The sequence below is a fragment of the Hippocampus guttulatus genome, chromosome 13, assembly GCF_054856545.1.
Source record: "Hippocampus guttulatus isolate MCC_2025c chromosome 13, RoL_Hgut_1.0, whole genome shotgun sequence".
In the NCBI taxonomy this organism is placed as follows: domain Eukaryota; kingdom Metazoa; phylum Chordata; class Actinopteri; order Syngnathiformes; family Syngnathidae; genus Hippocampus; species Hippocampus guttulatus.
Genome location: NC_141273.1, coordinates 10714414 through 10737526, shown reverse-complemented (window position 1 = coordinate 10737526; position 23113 = coordinate 10714414). Strand labels below are relative to the sequence as shown.

At 43.5% G+C, this 23113-nt stretch overlaps 1 protein-coding gene across 1 annotated transcript; it reads right to left on the bottom strand.

Moving 5' to 3' along the window:
- Positions 1-1055: 1055 nt before the first annotated feature.
- eif2ak4 (eukaryotic translation initiation factor 2 alpha kinase 4) lies at positions 1056-23113 on the bottom strand. The gene is made up of 39 exons (XM_086127268.1): positions 22752-23113; positions 22534-22649; positions 21235-21337; positions 20987-21160; positions 20568-20648; positions 20337-20482; positions 20160-20260; positions 19929-20086; positions 19074-19618; positions 18683-18798; positions 18318-18472; positions 17790-18232; positions 17636-17705; positions 17463-17552; positions 17257-17379; positions 17050-17154; positions 16507-16570; positions 16335-16414; positions 16074-16175; positions 15946-15996; positions 15593-15829; positions 15234-15309; positions 14822-14943; positions 14572-14621; positions 12631-12799; positions 11290-11406; positions 11112-11177; positions 10840-11010; positions 10125-10259; positions 9879-9986; positions 9135-9263; positions 6437-6523; positions 5308-5420; positions 5168-5223; positions 4757-4860; positions 3839-3907; positions 3011-3055; positions 2216-2331; positions 1056-1395 (listed from the first exon to the last, which is right to left on the bottom strand). Exons 1-39 carry the CDS (start codon positions 22878-22880, stop codon positions 1338-1340), a joined length of 4980 nt encoding a protein of 1659 aa, XP_085983394.1. The 5' UTR covers positions 22881-23113; the 3' UTR covers positions 1056-1337.

The window sequence follows — 23113 nt, the reverse complement described above, 5'->3', positions numbered from 1 at the left end:
TTCGGCTAAAAACGCCTTACTATATATACATGGTCGTTTTTTTCGTCTAAAAACGCCTTACTATACATGGTCGTTTTTTTCGGCTAAAACTTTCGTCCAAAAGTGCCTTACGATACATGGTCGTTTTTTTCGGCTAAAAATTTCGTCCAAAAATGCCTTACTATACATGGTCGTTTTTTTTGGCTAAAAACGCCTTACTATACATGGTCGTTTTTTGGGCTAAAAACTTCGTCCAAAAATGCCTTACTATATATACAGTACATGGTCGTTTTTTTCGGCTAAAAACGCCTTACTATACATGGTCGCTTTTTTCGGCTAAAAATTTCGTCCAAAAATGCCTTACTATACATGGTTGTTTTTTTCGTCCAAAAAGGCCGTACTATACATGGTCGGGGTTTTTCGGCTAAAAACACCTTACTCTTCGTGGTTTTTTTCGGTTCAAAACACCTTACTATTCATGGTCTTTTATTCTTCGGCTAAAAACTTCTTACTATACATGGTCTTTTTTTGGTCGAAAAACGCCCTACTATACATGGTCGTTTTTTTCGGCTAAAAACGCCTTACTATATATATGGTCGGTTTTTTTCGGCTAAAAACACCGGGCCAGATGCCTTTGGTGACTGGGGTGTTTTTCAGACCCGCATTTATCTGACGCTTTTTAGCTTTGTCGCGAGTCTCGATAACATTCGGCATTCGCGAGAAAGGGGTTTAGGAAGGCGAACACGGATTGTTTGTGATTTGCATTTGCCGATATAGCGACCAATCACAACAAGTAAGACATCATACACGTCCAATCGCAGGGCTGTTTACAATCGGAAGATGGAAAGACTGATCGGGAGAGCTTGTGAAAACTCGACGATAAGGTACCTGACCCCCTCTAAAATTTTCGGATTTAGACGATTCACAAAAATGATCAATTTAAGAAATAAAACGGCGGATTTCCGCGTATCCGCGGAAAATTGCCATCCCTGCACATTGGAAAGGAATAGCACGCAACACCATATGAGGATGACATGCGAGGGTGAGAATGGTGAAGAACACGCAAGACCAAGGCATGTGAAGAAAGGGTTTATTCCTACTATTAGTCCCACTCTTTATTACAAGAAAATACTGTTGTCAGTTTAAAAATAAAAACCACCTACTCAAGCATTAAGGCAATGTTGAAGTCCACAAACCTTCTTGTACCCGGGTGCTACGGTTTCATCAAAGTCGAGGTATGATGAAGGTAGCGAGTGTCTTTTGGGCTAGTGCTTGTCGACATACGAGCACACAATTCAAGGTGAATATTTCCCGAGCCGGCAGCAGGAAGTGGTCCGGGTCAGGGAACAGAATGGTTTTCACACGAGAGTCTTGTAGTAGTCATCCTTCAAGCTGTACAAGACCACCACAGCCACCCTGGGGCAAGACGACACGTGTGTCAGACTTTAAGAAGCAGGAGACGCCATGTCACGGAACTGCCCAAAGAAGTCCACTTCATGAGCTTCAATCACTTCAAAGGAAATTTGTAAAGTCGTGTTGTGAGAAGGTGACCTGGCACACAAATGCCTTTTTCAAGTTACTCATGACAGCTGAGCCCCCAGGGCACGTCGACTTCATTCTGCAAGGTGACCTTCTTGAACCTGCTTGGTTGGCCTTGCTTATTTAGGCCTCAAGTTCAACATAAATAACTACACAGGTACTGAGCCCCCCCCAAAAAAAACAATCCCCTCACTTCTGTAAGGCGCTTTAATCAATTTAGACTCACTGAAATACTAAATAGTAACTCAAACACATAGACGGCAAATTAAAAACAACTTTGCTTCCAAGGCTGTGATTTTTTTTGGGGGGGGGGGGGGTCTCTTTTTTGCTACCATCCCAGTCATGCAAGAGAAAAGCCGCCACAATTCCTCATGGGGCTGATCACTAAAGGGCATTCACGGGTGTCACAACACAAGCGGCTCAAACACGGAGGATTTAACATTGCTGGGGAGACAGAATATTAAATAGGCATGCGAGCCGTACATCGACCTCGCTACGTCCCCCGTGTTAGTTAGCGTCAAGCCATTTCCTTTATTTATAAATATATATATATTCTTTATATGTATATTCTACACCCTTAACTCATTCACTCCCAAAGACGTTTTTAAACGTCTTTTCAGACTTGGTCTAGAATTGGCTGGTACTGAATGAGTTTGAATTACACTGCAGCCGAGTCCCCGCGCCCTCTGAATGGTACCTCTTGGTCATTTTAAAAGTGTGGATCTCATCGCAGATGGACTTCAGGTAGCGCTGCTTGGGGAGTCGGGAAAGCAGAGTCTTCACGCTGCTGTTGTACTGCTCCTCATTCTCAAACTGTGGAAGAGAGAAACTGGGATGGGCAAATGCGTGCAGCGTGCTTTACAGTAGTTAACCGGAGGCCGTTGACTTGTAAGTTTACGCTTGCTTATTGACAAACGTCACTGTTAAAGAGATGACGGCATCCGAATTGCAGACTCCAAGATACGTTGATTCTAAGCGGGCTCTTCCCAGAGTTACGGTCATTCCGTTTGCCATGTGGAGCTTGTTGCAGAGGTGGCCCTCAATTTATGAGGTGCCGCTTATATAACGCCGCGGCCCACCACCATTTTATTCTTGTTTCTGGTTACAATGTACCGTAATTAAAAGTCCTTACGACCCTCAAGTCTTTTCGAACAGCAGTTATTGCAAAGAGGCTTTGGGTCAGGGGTCTGGAATGTGAATATTAACACCCACTAAGCATGCATGCCCGACTGTATGGCAGCTTTGTGAAAGAGGGGCGGGTATGAAGCTTGTCTCCCCGCCGGTGGAAAAAGTCAGGGGTGTTCCCTCGCGCCACCCTCCGTGACTAGAGGCCGCGCCGTAGGAAGGAGACGGGATCCCCTCTTCCTGTCTGGGTTCTTGAGCTATAATTCCCACTCTTTCCAGGCAGCCCCAACCCACCGCATTCTTCCCATCACCGGGGATGTATAGCCTTTTTATTGAAATGTTTTTGACAAGTTATGAGGGGACTGACCTCCAGGGACAGGAAGTTGATCAGTGTTTCCTTCTGAAGGTCCACCTGCAGGAAGAGGGGGAAAAAAATTGCGCATTTAGAAGCCATTGTGTTTCAAAATAACGCATTGACGATTTAGCGAAGAAGAATGCATTGTGTACAATCTCACTCGACAGGTTGCGTAATTCTTTCGGAGCACCATTACTCAAAATTCCACTTTCCCCTGGTTTGAAAAACAGCCCGTGTCCCTTTCCCAGGAAGGGGCTTAATTGCCTCCTGGGCCGATCATTGGAAAATGAGCGCTGCTGTGTTCCAGTCGGACTGATATACAAACAGGCTGCTGACGTGCAACAACAAAGACTTGGAGGCCCGCGCGACCGTTTCGTGGAACGAAGGTGATTAGGCGTGGGATGTTTCAATAAGTCATATTTACCAATGAGATTTTGATATAATCCAGAGTCTCACAGGAACGACAAACATTTTTTTGGACCGCGCCGTGACAAGGTAAATAAGATGATTTATGGCGTGCATATCTTGGCAATAAATCTAGGAAGCAACCACAAAAAAAAATAAATAAAAACTCAAAACGGCAGTGGCATGATGAAGGATGTGTTCCTTGTATTGTATAGCGACATGTTTGGATTCAGGGCAATGTTTGCGGCAACTGGGGGAACTTGGCATGAGGTAAATTTAAACAACTCTAATAGGCCTCCTCCTCCAGATGTTTCATACTTTGGCTATTCAAACCCTTTTCATCGTGCAGAGATGTCACACTTGAATGAGAAAGATAAAGAGGGACAGTACGAGATGGGGAAGTGGATGTATGGGTAAACAAACAACATGACTTACTGCCAGAACTTCGATGTCACTGCTCTTGTTTTGCAAACTGTTTGCAAGAGTCTGTAATCTGGTGTGGATCTGAGAGGTGGGGAAAGGGTAAGATAAACAAAGTCAAAAATAATGAAAAAGAGAAGGGTGGAAGAAAAGAATTCTTTGCATGGTCAAAATGAAAGAGCACAAACATAAACATACACAACATGCGAAAACAAATAACATTTGTTTTCGCGTGCGGTTACTTCATGAGAGGACCACTAAGCTGTCCCTCGCAAAGAGCTTTTTCTGAACCTGCTATATGGATGCATTGTGGGTAATTACGTAATTGACAGGTGATCACAGTGATGGCCGCACGAAATGATGAATCAATGAATTGATCCTTAAGAATGAAGTTTATTGTGGGGAATTAATCTGGTGATTTGTGCCTTCATGCAACTGAGGGAAATTTGGAGTATACTACAGTGAACCTTCTTTCATTGCCGATGATATATAGTGTATCCCAAAATCTGCAATAAGTAGAAACCGTGAAAAAAGATGCCACAAGATGGCAGCAAAGTGCAAAAAACAGCCATTCTAAAAGCAACAACACCATGCATCTAGTATGTACACAATCATAAACCCGATGTCACATGAACTGTATTCAGCGGTTCAATTATTCGACGTAAAAAAAACCCACCTTCACACTGGGAGAAAAAACTGTGATGTAACAGGGGACGGACGCAAGTCATGAATCGCGATAGAGCGTGGAAACACCGTACGATAACTGTCTAAAGTGGAAAATAAAAACCACGCAGCTTCTATTTACGAGAAACTGTCCGACATAACACGCTCATCAACACAGCCTGCACTGAAAAGTCAAGCAAGCGGAACGATATTTACTTTCGGAACGGCCGCGGAGAGCTGAAGCGGCATCGGACGCATCGTTTCAGTTACCTGAGTCTCAAAGCGGCGTCTTGCACTGGCGGACAATTTCTCCAAACTGATGACATTCACATTCATATTCATGCTGCAGCTGCTCCCGTGCTGCTCAGAAGATCCTATGGACCAAAAAAACAAAACAAAAACACACACTTGTGCGATCAATGTACAGAATCATTACAACACATTGTCGGCTGTGCATATACGAGTGAGTAGCGCAACACCTGAGCCTAATCTTTCGACACACTAATCTTTCATCGTCACCTTTTATCACATTAAACTTTGACTTGGGAAACATAAAAGTAACTGCAGGGAAACAAAGGCCCAACTGTGAAATGTGTTGAGTGCAACATGCGGCTAATGCTTCACATCGGCGGGGTGAGTGTAAACAGAAGGCGTGCGGGTGAAGGGGTGTGCGCGCAGGACCTGTGGTGTTGAGCTGGGAGCCTTTGGGGTTCTGGCCCATGCTTTCAGATATTTCCCTGCATGGAGCACAAAGAACAACTTGTATCAAGCTTCCCAGAAACGGTAGAGCAACACTCCAAGCCTGACAAGAATCACTTTACCTGATGTATCTTTCTTCTAAGAATTTGGTCCGAAATTTCTGAATGATGTGCTCCACCACTTCAAACTCAAGAACCCTTTTCTCGGACTGTCTGTCCTTCTCAAAGGATTTGACCTGAGGATTGATTAAAATGACATCAAGATGTGCCTCAGAGGAATGAAAGCCAAGTGTTGACAAACCAAAGAACAGATGCTTCACGCACACCGGTCTGGAGATGCACTTATTTGTAATGACTCGACCAGGAGTTGGGTTGGGGTAGACCACTTAGGTGGCCTTGAATTTGAATTCTTTGATTATTTTTTAAATTAGTTTTTCTTTTGTGACATTTGTTTGTTTAAAAAAATGCACATTTTGCTTTAAACTGTACGTTTTTATCCTGGATTCCTCAATTCTTGTTATCAAGTGTCTTGAAGTACGATGAAAAGTGTCTTCAAATAAAATGTATTATTTTAATGTATTTTTGGGCAAATCTATGCTGCGGGCCAGTGGTCCAGTGGTTAGCCCCGTCGATCTCACAGTGCAGAGGTACCGGGTTCAATTCCAGCTTTGGCCTCCCTGTGTGGAATTTGCATGTTTTCCCCGTGCCTGCGTGGGCTTTCTCCGGATATTCCGGTTTCCTCCCACATTCCAAAAACATGCATGGCAGGCTGATCGAACACTCTACATTGTCCTTAGGTGTGATTGTGAGCGCGGATGGTTGTTCGTCTCTGTGTGCCCTGGCTGGCTGGCAACCGGTTCAGGGTGTCCCCCACCTACTGCCCGAAGACGGCTGGGGTAGGCTCCGGCACCCCCGCGACCCTTGTGAGGATTAAGCGGTTCAGAAAATGGATGGATGGATGGACAAAATCTATGCTTCAACTTTTATGGGATCTGTGGAGAAGGACTCTGGCTTTGCTCCAGTGCACAAAGCAAATTTGATCAAATCCATAGTATTACTAGAAAATGCATTTTCTTGATGCATGTATTAAAATATAATAATATATCCCACATACACACACTAAAATCTTGCAGAAAATCTTCCGAAAGGTGGAACATCAACTCTATATTTTATATCTGCAAGTAAAAATGGCAAAGGTTTTTAATACTTTTATCCATAAGATGTACAAGTAGATTCTCAGTGGGCGGATTACCTTCACGTAGTTCCCTTCTTTGTCGGATACCATGGCCATGCACGTGATGCCAGCCACCCGGCAGTGTTTCATCAACGTCTCCTGAGACTAAAACATATCAACTTTTAGTTTGCCTTGGAATCTCAAATTACACGTCCCCTGTATGTGTAAACCGTGCCTTTGCAAAGATAAACCAATAGTCATGTCCTTCAATTGTCAGTTAAAAACAAACCTTGCCGTCTTCTGCAACTATGTGTAATTAATTACGTGAACATCACCGTGTTTGTCAACCTGTACTTCTTAGACTTAAAACGCCCCCTGATGTGAACCAAAGGTTACAGATAATGTGAAAATGCTCCATCGAAGCCCTTAGCTGGCTTAGGCAAACTGGAAGTGCGCTTTCAGCGGCGCTGCAAAGACTGCCATGTGACGGGGGCTCACAAAAGCCTAATCTGAATAAGCCGTTCTAAAAGTCCGACCAATTATTTGGGTGTTGGGCCACACACGTAATTAGCTGAAACCACACAAACACCATCGACCATTTAGAGAGGGCTGCTTGTTTCCAGCCAGAAGCCAACTCTTCCTAATTTGCTTCTCGGAGCATTGAGGCAGAGAGGGTGGCCACTTACATCCCAAGTTAGTACAGAAAAATAAACACGGTCAGAAGCACAATATTAAAAGGAAGAGCAAAAAAATGTGCAGGCACCAGAGACCACATCTTTGTCGAGTGCTTGGTCTTCTCAAATAATAATAATAATAATAATAATAATAGATTTTATTTATAAGCGCCTTTCAAGACACCCAAGGACACTTTACAATAACAACAATACAGTACAGGTATACTCGCAGAAAGTGAAAGAGGCATCAGGACTCTGCTTGTTTTTTTCATTCCAATCACAGCATGTTTCTTCTTTCACTGAGACAACTATCACATTGCAACATCACAGTTTGTGTTCTCCAAATAAAAGTTTGCGAGCCCCAACATCATTTTCAAATTGACTATTTTTGATTATTCCCAATAGAAAATTTATAGGAAGGCAGATGTCAGTTGTTGTAGGATTTTAACAAAAAGTTATTGATTAGGAGTGTCTTTGAAGGATTCAAAAATTCATTCACTCACCAATATTCTCTTTTCAAATAAGTCGACGGTCTCCTGACCGCTTGAAGTCACCTACATTGCTGTGGTGTATAGTGCAGTGTTTATCGATTTCTTATTTGCGAGTCATGAAGCAGAAAAAATATATATGTAGATATTTAGCACTGGTAATTCTCTGGCTCGGTTTTCAAAACTTGTTTCATGTTAATACACAGTATAAACATATATATTTAGGACTTGCAACATTGTGTATGATATTTAACCCTTTCAAGCACCCTGGGACCCGATAACATGATAAGCTGTCCACTGCAGCAACCGCTGCCCCCTAAAGGGTTAAATCAATTTGAATTTCGGGAAAACAAACTAACCATCTCCAATGGGTGCGAATAGAGGCGCTATATGAGGCAGAAGCCAGACGTGATAATTTGTCGTGGCTGCTGTTCCTTTGAATTTGGAAAGCCTTATATTGGGTCATTAAGAATTTTTATGAGTGCCCGTTGGGCTCATGCTACATACAGTTTATATTTGCTGATAGCGTTGCCTGTGAGAGGCTGATAAGGTTCCATTAAGTGTTGACAATTGTATCACATTGTGACTGCTCATTCTTATAAACAAGCGAATGGGGCAGAATCCCTTCCAAATGGCACCGAGACCTTATCGTTAAGTTTAAAATTGCCAAGCTAAGGGCCTGACTTTAAAAGCTCAACTAAAACATTGGCTTCAGTTCAACACTTATCACAGCCTCTTAAATTACATGTCGGTGGACCCCGTGTCCAAATGCATGGACGTGCTGCGACATAATTACCTGAGTAGATATTTACAAGAACAGGCACATAAAATAGGTGTGAAAATCAGAAATATACTTTGAATAGTACAATTACCGGGCTTCACGCAATCAGGATTTGGAGCAGAGCACCAATCAGCAAGTTAAAAATACAAAATGCAAAACGATTAGCGATCCAATCAGAGTGTGGACCCATTTCTCCAATCTATTTAAACTATTTACTGTACAGTCGACCGAGATTGGGAGCGGCCCGGCCCACAAATGGCCAAAATTCATGTATAATGGATTGCCACGTGAAATGCATTGGGGGGAAAAAATACTCATAATCGAGCCTTAAAAGTTCTCCCAACAACTTTGAAAAACATTCAATACACATTATACAATACAATACACATACATTTACTCTCTGCACGTCAACACAATGTCCCTGAATTGATCGAGATTGTGTTTACAGTAACATCTTATTTTGTGCATCGGCAAATTAAGACAAGTGAAGACAGATTTTCCATGATTATGTGAAATATCTGTTGATCTGATCCAGCCAATCAGGTCTGTGTATAGTCTTAACAACTCCAGTAATTTCTCAAGAATAACACACTTTTTTATTTTTTGGACAGAAACTTTTTCTAAAATTGAATTGGGTGCGGATATCAGCAAGTCAGGAGAATGCATAACATACAAAGTCCTGTGGAAAAACTGCTTTTGAATGGGTGATTTTCAGAGTCCATGTTATTCTCGAGAAATTACGGCATAAGGAAAAGCCCAGCCTGGATTTCTGCCCTACATTTATCAAAGCGGTCACCATTAAGAGTTCAAGTAACCATTAGATGAACACAAACCTGTGAGACATCGTAGGCAATGTCTGCAGTGACACCGCTGCTCCACAGCTTCTGGAGGACACTGATGGCTCTGGACATGGATGAATGTCCCACAGGGACCACGAGGACATCACAAGAACTTAATGACGGCTGAGGAAAAAGATCACAGATATGACAGCGTTACGAAAACAACATTGAGGCCTATTTATGTCAGTGAACACAGCAAGCGCGCGCCGTCAGTAACACACTGCAATGGATGGCAGCTTTTCAGCAGCTATGCCTTGCGTTCCGATGGCTGTTAGAATCACTTTTGCAACAAGTCACGTTGAAGCCAAGCTCCACAGTTAAATTGTTTCGAAATAACAATCACGCCTTCAGCAGAGATCATTTCTTAACTACACACAGCACAACGCCGCAGTGTACTACTACTGTATATTGCAGATGTTGATTTGTATTATACATGGATTCTTTTCAGAAATGTAGAACAACAAATGAATTGATCCCAAATTTAAAGTATCATTTTTTTCTCTCACCTCCTCATTCTTTTTTTCTTAGAATCTAACCCTTACATATATTATTAAATACCGTACCGGTAGATACTAATTATAGACTCCCAGTGATCATAGTTATTAACTTGCTTCTGTACGTGTCGGCCAAATGCTGTAATAAGGAGAAATTAAATATGATCCCGTCTGCTGCTCCTTCATTATAATTAGATGTCAGATGTTAGTGTGTGGTGTGTGTGTGTGTGTGTGTTTTCCTCACTGGCTCCGCCATGCCGGCCACCACGGCACACACTTTGTCAAACGCCACGCTGGCGCCCACTGCAGAGGGTACTGGCACTGTGGAGGCGGGCCCACGAAATTCCAGGATCTTACAATAGAAAAAGTAAATCTTGCATCACTAATCAAATGAAGGTCAGATAAATGTTCATTTAGGAATCCGTCTTAGTCTTAGTTTTTAAAATTGAAATGTGTCAAAAAGTGTGGATTGTGCATGAGATTACACTACCAGGTGGTCGTAGCGCCCTCCAGCTGCCAGTATGTCTGGTACAATTCGTTTGCGCTTCCTGATGAAGGCCACAAACTGGAAGATTATTCCAGAATGGTGTTGCACCTTGTACACCAAGCCTAAATTGACGACCACCTGTAGGGAGATCCAATCGACATTAAACGGGGTCAAGAACATACTGTGGGTATGAAGCGTCTACAGAACCCTGTTCAAATGCCAGATTTTTGTGAAATCAAGATAAATCTTTTTTTCCCCACCAGAAATGTCACAGATGACATGTACAACTGAAAAAATAAGAATCCGCTGGAGAGGGGAAGTAAAAATTAACAACTGAGATCAAGTGGATGCATGACGGGCACACCCTCCCGTAACAGGGGACGTGATGTGACAGGGTCCGAAAGATATGGTTGGCACAAACACTGACGATCATCACCAAAAGAACACCATACCAACAGTGAAACATGGTGTTATTAGAAGGGGTACACACTTTTGCAACCACATTTTCTTATTTTATTTTTACTTCCCGTCAAAAAGACTTTTTTTTTTAATACTACTGACTGGCATAGGTTATAGGTCACATTAATAGTGGAAAAAGTTCTCTCATTATTCATCCGGTTCTCATTTTATTTTTTTGTAATAACACAAAAATCCGGGTGGTGTAGACTTTTTAAGACACTCTGTGCTTAGTTAACCCGTTTACAAGAGACACCCTTACTGGCAGTTTCACTCCGAGTCTTTGAAGCAGCACCGTAACCTCCTCCAGGTCCTTGAGGCCCTGCTTGGCCAATTGCATGACGGCCGTCTTTTGCTTGGTGAGTGAAGCCAGTAATGGTGCCACTTCTTTCAGAGTGCCCTTCTGTTCTATGAACTTGTACAACACCTGCAACTGTACACAAGAGAGGAGGCAAAGCGCAGCGGCAATGACGGAGCAACATGCTGCTGTGGGATTATTTATCCGGATAACCGAAACACCCGGTGGACACTCACGCTGTTTGTCGACAGTGAAAAGTTGCAGAACTTTGCCTGTAGCTCACGTTTGGTCAGCTTTTCACTCTAGGGAAAGGTTCAGAACAGGATTCACCAGATTCAACAGACGCGAGCGTAGAACCTGCCACAGACACCTCATGTGGACAACATCTGTGAGACACGTGAGACTGTTACTGACCATGGCGTCACACAGTATGTTGGAGGCCTGGTTCAGTTTGTCCTCGGGGATTCCGCTGTGAAGCAGGATGGCCTTCAGTAAACTAGTATGGTTCAGATAAATGTTGTAATTTCTCTCCTGGAAATGAAAGAAGGGGACAAAAATAATAATAATAATAAATCAATTTCCGACAAAGACACTGCAATACCAGCAGAGAAGCGCTACTATCTGTTTAACGGTAGGAAAGAGTGATTGCTCGAAAAATTTCATTTAATAAAATAAATATAAAAAAGGGGGGGGGGGGGTTGGAACACAAACAGCAGATACTATATATAGAATGTAAATATCTAAAAGAGAGAAAAGTGCTTTATGATCCACGGACAATCAATGCATCTAGTGGCTTATACCAACAAAATACGTGATCACAGGTGGGGCGGCATGGCTCAGGGGTAGAGTGGTCGACTCAATCATTGCGACCGTGTCAAAGTGTCCTTGAGCAAGATACTGAACCCCCCGTTGCTCCTGATCCTGATACGTCATCAGTAAGTGAACGTGGTAACAGTGTTAATGCGCCGTGAGTACCCGAGGTCGAAAAGCGCGACATAAATGACAGCCCTTTAACTCATTCAGTACCAACCAATTCTGGACCAAGTCTGAAAAGACGTTTAAAAACGTCTTTGGGAGGGAATAAGTTATGGGACTGAAGTTAAAACTTTTTTTTTTTTAATCATGTGATTGCCACTCCCCCCAAAAAATACATTTCTTCTATCATGCAGAAATAATCCCTGGAAGGTTGGAGGAAGATCTGTTTCAATTATTATTGGGAGCCCATGTCTCGTTTTTAGCATCGCCCAGCACAGCTAAATGCACAAAAGCCAATGCAAGTAGACGATCGCGTCCCTTGCTCCTCTCTTAAATGACATTCCAAATTATGCAAAAGCTTTCACATTGCATTGGGTGGCTCGGCGGACCCCTACAAGGGTTGAATTTGGGTTGATTGGGTTCAAGAGACATGCCGGTCAAAACTGGCAGCACTGGGAAGTGTGGACAGGAAATGGATTTTGCAGGGAGGGAGGGGAGGAAGTGAAGTAAGCCGTGCCAAACTGATTTAGGGTGTATATAATAAACATGGTGTAAATCTGTCAGACTTCCTCAACAGTTTGGTATGTTAGGCATGCGAGTGGGACGTTTAGGGGAGTAAGAAAACAAACAACGCAAGTTGAGATGACGGCATTCGCTGGAAAGAACGAGGACGCGAGGAGCCCGTCAACAAAATGTTCTGTCGCGAAGTGAAGCAAGACATAGCAGCGGAGCACACGTTGACATTGAAGTTATTTCAAATATGATAGAAGGGGGAAGAACCTGAAGTGCAGGGAATTCCTGAACTATTTCAGAGATTGTGTAAATGGACTCGGCATCTGGGAGCAGGCTGTTGGTGACTGGTGTGATGATGTCAAAGGCACACTCGAGAAGCTCCCTTGGGTGGGCGCGATCCAGCTTCCTGGGCCGGAAGACACGATCGATGCTGTACCTTGGAAAAGAGGGAAAACAAGCGTGTTTTTACTCAACGACACAAATTTGGAAAACATACCAAATTGACATGACCATTATCCTTCTGCTGTTATATTTCACCCATCCATCCATCCATTATCCGAGCTGCTTAACCTCACCTTCATTAGAAATGCAAGCAAACTTTTCAAAAAGAATTGTTTGCACTCATTCCAAATCTGCCCTCGTTTTTCTTTCTTTCTAGTACATCAGGTTGTTCACAACAACAATACATTATGTAAAATAGAACTAGATTAAGTCATATTGGACTATTCAACAATCGGTGGCTTTTTTTCTGGAATGCCAAAGCAATAAATTCAATGAAAAACTCAAAATTTTAAACTTTTATTTAATTGGCCTCAAAAATATTCGTGAAAATTTGAGGGCGATGAAAGCCTCTCTGTTGACCAGTGCAATCTGATCTACTGGCGCGTTTTGGCTGCCGCTGCGCAACCCGTATAGTTTTGTGTTTTTTGTTATTGTAAAGTGTCCTTGGGTGTCTTGAAAGGCGCTTATAAATAAAATCTATTATTATTATTATTATTATTACATGCTGGAAGTATTAACGTGCCCTTTTTTTTTTTTGCATCAAGTTAGATATCAAACAATTCTCCCTTCCCTCGTCGTTGTTTTTCGTTTATTGATAACACTTGCAATAATTCTCCCAAACAGGACTATTTATTTGTTTCTACATCTTAGACAAGTATCAATGTCAGTATCTGAGTTTCTCTCCACCTGATTTGCCATGATTTGGGATTCCTTGAAGGGTTCGCGAGTACTATATATGGTCAACTGGAGACAAATTTCAATACAATTACACATATACAAAATTTCAGTTGTACGGACAAATTTAGAACTTGCTCTATGCAATCTAAGATAAATGAGGCCCCTGGAATATACATTTAGCCCCATGAGGTGTGGCGAAGAGGCTGAGGAGGATAATAGGAGCAGGCTCATGCTCAATCAGCAGCTTCACTGTTTCAGTCACGGCGGTTTAAGTCCTGAGGATGAAATCGACGAGCAGCAGTTTTCTCATGGAAATCTCCATAGGGGGGGTGGCCCGGTAGTCCAGTGGTTAGCACGTCGACTTCACAGTGCAGAGGTACTGGGTTCAATTCCAGCTCCGGCCTCCCTGTGTGGAGTTTGCATGTTCTCCCCGGGCCTGCGTGGGTTTTCTCCGGGTACTCCGGTTTCCTCCCACATTCCACAAACATGCATGGCAGGCTGATTGAACTCTCTAAAATTGTCCCTAGGTGTGAATGTGAGCGTGGATGGTTGTTCGTCTCTGTGTGCCCTGCGATTGGCTGGCAACCGATTCAGGGTGTCCCCCGCCTACTGCCCGAAGACAGCTGGGATAGGCTCCAGCACCCCCCGCGACCCTAGTGAGGATTAAGCGGTTCGGAAAATGGATGGATGGATGAAATCCCCATAGGGATCCTAGCATAGGAAACCATAACTGTATGTGTGTCGTCGACGCTTTGGACTTGTATTTAGCGGACAGTTCGACGCCTTAAATCAATTGAAAAATCGATATTATAGCTGTAACTAAGCAGATCTAAGCGCCCCGTGACGCACGACTTTCTTACACCGCTATGCAAACTAGTTCAATATGCATCTTTCGTAACCTCCAAAGGTTTTATAGCAGGGATGCGCTGGCATCATTTTATTGAGACAAACGTTAGGTAAAACAAACTCCTGATTGACAAAAACTCTTCATGATCTACACATTTAGCCCATACTGGGTTCAATTGTTACCTCTTTAGATGGGTTATGTTGTTTCGGGCGACATATCTCGCAAACGCCATCTAGAATCAAAAGAAGAGGTGAGTTGTTCAATGCATTCATGTACAGTAATGAATGATGGCGATGCATATCTTGCAGCATTCAATCAACCACTTAGGTCACATGGTTTCCTCGTGGTAGTTTCTCCTGAATAAACAGAGTTCCCTTTCTACTGAACATCTGGCACCGTACGGTTGCGTTGCGCAAAGTGGAAGACACTCACACGAAGGTTGTAGGGCAGTGTCACCAGCATGCCACTGTGATCCATGAAGCAGGCCGGCTCGCTGCCTTCACAGAGCTTTCTGTGTCTGGGAAGCAGCAGCGGCGTCTGCAGGCGTACTGCACCTGATGGCACACATCACACAGGGCCGCAGGCGTACGCCTAACATAACATAACCCTCACCTTGAAAGAAGTGATGCGTGTGAGGAGATAGAAAATGAGCAGCTGGAGCTAATCAGTCATTTGCAAAAACGCAGCACAACACAGGCTACCTGAGTCGACTCTTGCTCTTCAAAACAGTGCATTTATTGTTCATGCAAGATTCGGTAGAGCAGATGGCCGAGTCTCAGAGGTTTGCACGTTGTTGTCAGCTCCCCACATGCCCAAATTCTGAGAGCAAGGCTTCCACACTCACTGTGCTTCTTGAAAATCCTGGTGATCGTCTCATACACATACTGCTGCAATTTGGCGCTGCTGAAGCTGAAGCTGCCCTGGAGGGGGACAAAACAAACAGCCTCTGTTAAAAGAACACAAGGCATGGAACAAGCATGAACGTGCCTTTGCGGGCCGCATGATGAGTGGGGTTTGCCGCAGTTTATCACGAGGCCACAGTGACACCTCAAGGCGGAGAAGGGAAATGGTGAATGAAATATGCGGTCAAACCAACTTTATGAAGCCAAAATTGATACAACGTATTTTTGGACCTTAAATGCTCGTACAAAATTAACTATCAAACTCCTTTCAAAACTTTCTCAGCATAAGTCAACCTCATACCTTGTGAAGGTCTATATCGTAGGTGAAATCCATGACTGGCGAATTCATCTGAGCAAACAACTGGGCCACCATGCTGCGGTAAGCTTTGCAATTGATATTGGCCATGGTGTGCTGCAACACTTCATGCAGCTCCGACTCCTCCATCTGGGGCGGCGGCAGCAGTTCGCTCTTGAGTAGCTCCTGGGCAGTGGGTCGTAGCGCGGGGTCATGCTTCAGAAGCCATTCTATCACTTTCCTCTGACAGTAAAGACACAAGTGCAACACATCAATCTGGGTTGATGACAACACAGGGAGGAGGCGATAACAGCATGGAAAACTATTCATTCCTAATGCCGTGTCAAAACATTCATCACCTGCGTTCCTTGCTCATATCTACTATAGTCGTCAGGGAAGTGAATGGCCTCCTGAAGAAAGAAAAGGAGGTGAGGTAAGTAACGTGGCCCAGAAGTCTTTCCAGGATGAATCTCAGTTACGCACATACCACACGAAGCTGGCTCAGGACAGAAATGCGCTCAGCCTCAGTAATCATCGGCCGGTAAGACATCTCAAAGAGGATGATACCCAGGCTGAACAAATCAACTTTCTGAGAACAGAAAATAAGATTATCTACAATGTGCGCTTTACTACGAATTACATAATAAAAAAAAATAGCACACAGCCAGGTAGATTTTCCTGAAATTTGACTGATTCAAAAAACTAAATGTTTTGCCATGAGGACAATGTCTGAAATGCAAAAGCTTACTTGATTGTAGCTAGCTTTGGTATTTCTTTGAACTTCTGGACTAACGTAGAGGGCTGTACCAACCATACCGGTCAAGTTTCCTGCAGGTGATAGCAGTGCATAAGAAAAGATGCATGTCATCTAATTTTAAAAATGGAGGGGGTAGGGTGGATTATTTTCTGTGTTTTAGCACCTGTTGGGTCCAGTTTTTGCAGTGCTGCAGAGCCACTCTCCTCCACTTCAAATGTACCTGCATCCTGGGAGAGAGACGCCATTTGTTTAATATACATTCAGATGCCGGCCATTTCGTTTAGTTCAACTGCACAAATTGATGAGATGCAGTGCGAGGGTGGTATTTTAAACTTCTATGCACAGTATTGAAAAGCTGTTTAATGTCTTGGTGACATTGACAACATACAAGCAGGACTCAGACTTCGGAACAGGTGGGTCACTGTTCAGGTCCAATTGTGTGCGACCAAAACTGCAATTTAAAGTTGGAAAAATGCAAGTCTGCATCGTCTTTAGCAAGGCACAAAAACCCGGCGCCTCAGAGTCACCAATTGCACAAACCATCACCGTTTAAGTAGCTGAATTTCCCTCTATGACTCATTTAGACAATAAACAACAATAAATAACAAAAATGGAACAGGTGAACTACCGTATAGCTAATGAAATAAATGGCGAGTGTAGCTGGAGTTAAAGACGTGTCAAGTGTACTTTATAGATTAGCAATTACCACAGTGGCCGGATGGTCCGTAGCCAGGCCAAAATCACCAATTTTCACATGATCTTGGGAGTCAAGGAAGATATTGACAGGCTTCAGGTCCCTGTGAATCATTCCCTTAGAAAGCGGAGGATGAATGTGGCAGTGTGATCAACGGAAACTGAAGCGTGAATAAAATAATAGTAAAAATGTGACAATTTGAAAGCACACAGTAAAAACCTGTTGGTGGATGTAAGAAAGACCGTCTAGGATTTCCCTGAAGAGCCTCCAGAGTCGATTCTGGTCATTATGCAGACCTTGGTCGATTGTGTCACGCAAAGTGCTTTTTTCACAGTATTCCATCTGAACAGGGAACATCGTCAGATGGTTTAAAAGTTGTGGAGAGACATCTCGTGGTAAACGTGGCGCATTAAGCCAACACTTACTTGTATGTACAAGTAATGCACTGTGACAAAGGGTCGATCAGAGTCCGCACTTTCCGTTGTTTCATTCACCAGTCCTTTGCTTGGCTCTCCCTGCAGAGGCACGCCGTGCGTCTGCGTTACTGACTTGATAACAACAAACAAAATGACAAAGCGACGGCAAGAAATAATCAAACCTGCGACATTTCATCTGTGCTATCGCCGCCATTGTCAAAGATGACATCGCTGATGGAGTCATCTGATGGCCTAAATGGCAGGAAATATTTTTTAAAAAATCAGCTTCAGTGCTGTATGAGGAGTTTGTGCTCTCAGACTTAAAAAGGAACTCACAAAAAAGAAGCTCCGAACACATCATCATCCTCATCATCGTCGTCGTCGTCCTCCTCATCACTCGACTGGTGCCGAACACATTTAGCACTCGAAGACCTCTCAATAGACGTGGACCATTCCACTGAGCTAGACAGGGCTGGAGGCGGCGCAATGTCTTCCACGTCGTCAGCAAGGCCCAGCCCGTTGAGTCGGGGGAGAGCTTTCCTGACCGGAGTCGGCCTGTCAGCAGTGCTCGGAGGCTCGGAGCTATCGGTGTTGCTCGGCATCCCCCCCACTGGCATTTCGCTCCTCTCGATCCACGCGTTGTAGTAGCGCACGATGTTCTCATGGTTGAGACGCGACAGCAGCGTCACTTCGCCTTTGATTCGTCTGAATTGCTTGCTGGCGGGGTTGACCTGGATGCGCTTCACAGCATAGTAGCAACCATCAAGATTGTTCTGAACCTAAATCAGAGAGGGAGGATAAATGACGCACACATACGATACATGGAAGTGACATTGTTTCGGATGTATCAAAGGAGAAGAAAACCTTAATCACAGCACCGAAGGCCCCTTTCCCCAAAGGTTGGAGTTCCTCAAACTCATTGAAGTAGCGAGAAAACTGTCTCTGAATTCCAGAAGTGAATGGAGCGTTGAGGATGTGACTACGTGGGTTCACAGATGATGCAAAGTCCACAGCAAGATCTGAGAAAAAAAGTCAAAACATTAGATTTGTTTCTGAATTTACTTCTTTTTTTTTAATCGCACACAGCTGCCAAATTTTAAGGGAGTTTAGTCCAAAAGGCATGTACAATAATGCCATGACTGTCTTCAGAAATCGGATCTTTTTTTTTTCCTCCAGGTGTAGCTGATGTAGCCGCTACGCATTATTTCATATAATATTCATATCGTCACCTTCTGGGCTGCTATCCTGGAACTGGGGCTGGTTTCTAGGTGACGGAGGTTTAATGAAGTTGTGGTCCAAGAGTTGTTGGGTTGTCCATCGATCGACATCGTTCGGGCAGACGCACCTATGACGCCACATTGTGCACTGATTTCTACTTGGAGCGATGAGTTGCGACAATCTAGATTCTTGTGGTATTGACTGAATGACAAAAAGCCAACGTCTACACTTGGCACTCAACAAACAGACTTTCTACAATAGATCACATCAGAATGAAGCAGAATTTTATCATCAATATTCGATATAGTGGAGGGCAGATATATATATATGACTAATGATATACTAATATATGCAGAATAAATGCCGGTGAGTGCGTATTTCTTGCAATAAATCCATACGTACTTATGGAGAAAATCCCTGAAGTCAGCAGGCAGGTTGAAAGGCACCTTCACGGGATACTCCTTCACCTCATTGCCTTGACTTAGAGCCAGCAGCATCAGCCCCAAGTTCCACACGTCTCCCTTTTTGCCCGACTTGGAAGGCATCGCAGTGTCCTCAGAGAAACGCACGTGCACATGCGCCTGATCGAAAATATCTTCTTTGCAGATATCGGAGAATCTCTTGGATAAACTGTAATCGGTCAGTCGAACATTGCCCTCAGAGTCCAACAGCACACTGGAGGCCCCCAACTGTTTGTGGACCACCGAGTTCGAATGCAGGTAGTCGAGTACTGCCAGCAGCTGGGCTGTGTAATGGCAGAGTTTGTCCAGAGGGACGGGGGAGTGATTGAGGAGGCTTTGGTTCAAGTTGATGCCGGCCACATGCTCAATCAGCAGATCCACTACAAGGCAGTCTTCCTTCTCGCTGGAGTTCAGCGCCTTGTAATGCACCAGGTTCGGGTGCTCAAGTCGCAGGAGGGAGTTGAATTCATTTTCGGCCGCGTGGATCTTCAGAGGGTTCAGTGTCAAGCTTAGTCAACAACTTTTGTAACCGTTATCAAATACAATATTTCACTGCTACTGATATTCTCACATTTAATAGTGAGTCAGTCTCAAAAATTGGAATCAGGGAGACCAGTTGTATATTTTAAATTGCTTCATACAATTATGTCCAATCTATCAGTCAAATAGGCACAGATTTGCAGATTTACATATTGATTGATTGATTGATTTATTAATAGAAAGCTTTTTTTTTTTTCACCCATATCGTCCACCCCTACATGGAAGCACTACAATCATAATACCTAACTGTACTCGCCTGCTTTTTGCAGTTCTCGATCTTTCCTTTCTCCAGGCTGGTAAAGAACTTGCCCATTTTCTTGTTCCAGCGCAGTGACCACTCATAAATAACCGCAAAGTCACCCGAGTTCACCTCAAACCCATTATAAACGTTCCGGCCAAACCTCTCACTCACTCCTGCAAATATTAACACACACAATTAATGAACAGTGAGCATTGGGAAGTGTAATTTCATGGCTACTGTACTCACCTAAATGTCTCCCTCTGTGGACATCGAGTTCCCCGACGGTGCTGCTGTTGAAATGAAGACGCTGCTGTGTGTGTGAGTTATCCTCGCTGGTTGTCTCACGTCTGGCAGATGAAGACAGAATCTAACTCCAATGTTTTGTTATTCTAAATAACAATGAAATCTGAAATTTTCACGTACCTGTGACGTGTACTTGAGTTATTCCGTCGGCGGTTTGGGACTATTTTCTTGGGGTCTGTGACATCAGGAGGAGTTCCACATTCACTGGGTGGGCTCTTTGACAACATGCTAGGAGTGATTGGAAGCTCCATGCTCTCAAGTCGCTCCTGATGAGGTTAGCCAAGCAGAAAGTGTATCAGAAAAATGAGCTAAATTTTGTGCTGAAAATGTGAATATTTGAAGCTCTTGCACCTGTTTGGCAATTTCCTTCTTCCTCTTTTCTTCACGTTTTTCTTCCTCTCGTCTCTGGATTTCAGCCATTATTTCTTTTTCCTATGAGAGGAACATCTGTCAGAACTTGTGCAACACACATACTTTTGGTTTCGGCACCAGCGGATTTGCATATTCATTTTATATTTCTTTATTAAGATATTTCAAAATAAAAATCAATGAATTTAAAGTTTTGTTTTGACAGAAAAAATGTGTACTTTTATGTTCTTTGCTTAAAAGTTGTGGAATAAAAAAAATTAATGTTTCCCCTAATATGATGAGTTAGTGTGATAAAAAAAAGATAATTGATTAAAAATAATAAGGATTAGCATTGAATTCATCATTCATATAAAAAAATATATATAATATTTTTTATTCTGAAAAAATATGACTCTACTAACCATGTCCTCCTCTTGCTTACGCCGCTGGTCTCTCTTCTGCTGCTCCTCCAGGTCTCGTTTCTCCTGTTGTCTGCGATGATTCTTCAGCATCTCGTCGTGGAAGGAGCGTGGGGGAGGTTTGTTGTGCTCGCTTAGGAATCCCTGGATGTGGTCTGCCAGCTCGTAAATCATCACCTGGGTTTCGAGGGGCAGGCTGACAAGTGTCAGAAAAGACGTGTACGTTCGCACAAGTGTGTGTTCACTCTCACCTCTCCGCATCGTGCCGCTGCCATCTTGGTGAGTTCGCTCTGGAGGGTCTGCAGATGATCATTTGACAGACCTTTGACATTCAACAGCTCCAGCTCTGGAGGCCTACGGAACCACCGTGGAAAATGATAAATGCTTGCTCTTCAGACATCGGCCCGTCGAAACAAAATCCATTCCAGGAGGCTGTTCAACCTTCCATCCATCCATCCATTTTCCGATCCGCTTATCCTTACAAGCCTATCCCAGCCATCTTCGGGGACACCCTGAACTGGTTGCCAGACAATCGCAGGGCACACACAGACGAACAAACATCCGCACTCATACTCACACCTAGGGACAATTTGGAGTGTTCAATCAGCATGTTTTTGGAATATGGGAGAAAACCGGAGTACCCGGACAAAATCCACGCAGGGCCGGGGAGAACACGCAAACTCCACACAGGGAGGCCGCAGCTGGAATTGAACCCAGTACCTCTGCACTGTGAGGTTGACATTAACCATTGGCCCGCCGGGCCGCCCACTGCTGTTCAACCTTTGATTTCGAATTTTTGCCTTGAGAAACATTTCTAAAAATTGACTGAAAATAAGTAACTGGTACAAATTGCTGAAATTAGTTCTCTCGAGGGGTCAAATATGTGAATTTATTACTTTTTGTATGTATTTTTCCATTATATTTTTCGATCCTGTTTATTCTGAGTTGTTCAATCTCTTAACCATTTATGGGCCACTTTCCTTAAAAGCAACAATACGTCTTTGATATTGTGTGTACTCTCCGTATGCTTCAATTTAGTATCATAGTTGACAGCTGTCAGCGTTAGGATGAATAAATAACTACCACTATTGCAGACTTTCATTTTCTAGATCACAACACAGGCCTGCATCCATGTTGGTTATCTCTCACAAACAATCCAGATGCCTAACCTTGAATCTGAGGAGCTCTTTACTTCTGCAAGGGTCTCAAATTCATTTTTGTCACCGGCCAAATTATAGTTATGGATTTCTTCAGAGGGCCGTTACAACTGTCAGACCATGTAAATGCATCATGCCCTCATCATGTTGTTTCATATTAAAGCCGTCACAAATGATTATGTCAAATATTGTCAAGGAACAATGTACTTATTTTCAGATTTTGCAAACAAGTGAATTGTGGCATTTCGGAGACAGGCTTGAGATATTGTCAGAGCAGTGATGAAGGCGAGTGTTGAAACAATTACAACTGTGACATACTTTGATGTAAATACTGTATTCACGGCTGCTTCCTGCAACCGGGGGGAAATGTAAATATCCAAGATCGGAACTCACACGTCTGGGTAGTTTGGTGGACATTTGACCTGAAGCTCTACAGCCACATAACATTCCTGGCCGTAGTTCAGGCCTTTAGGGCGCAAACAGAGATGCACCTCAGGAGGTCTTTTCACCTAAGATGGGGAAGAAGGGGGTCAAGAAAAGGATATCCTGCACATGAAATATTGTTTTGAGGGGTGTGTTCGCCAGTGTAAACAGTAGTGCGTCGCAGTTACCTTCCACGGATCCTTTTGGCGCAGATCCTGGAAGTCTTTCTCAAAAATAGATGCGAGCGCCTCCAACTCATTTTCCTGTTGGACCGTGTGGTCGTCTGTGGCCTCTGTGGGAAAGGATTGACCACTCATTCTTCTTCTGACGCGTCTACATGGTAGCCTTCCCTCACCCCTATCCAGTCAGCCGAGAAAGCGGAAGACAAGTCTTTAGTAAACCCTCGAGCCGCCCCTTCACACTCGCTGCAGTTCAAGCCTTTCACTCTTTTTAACACTTTTTTTTTCACACAAACTAGAAAGCTCGAATTTTTGCTTCGAACGCCTTCAGTGTGTTTTGTCGCGTGTCTGTCACACCACCCGTCGCAGAT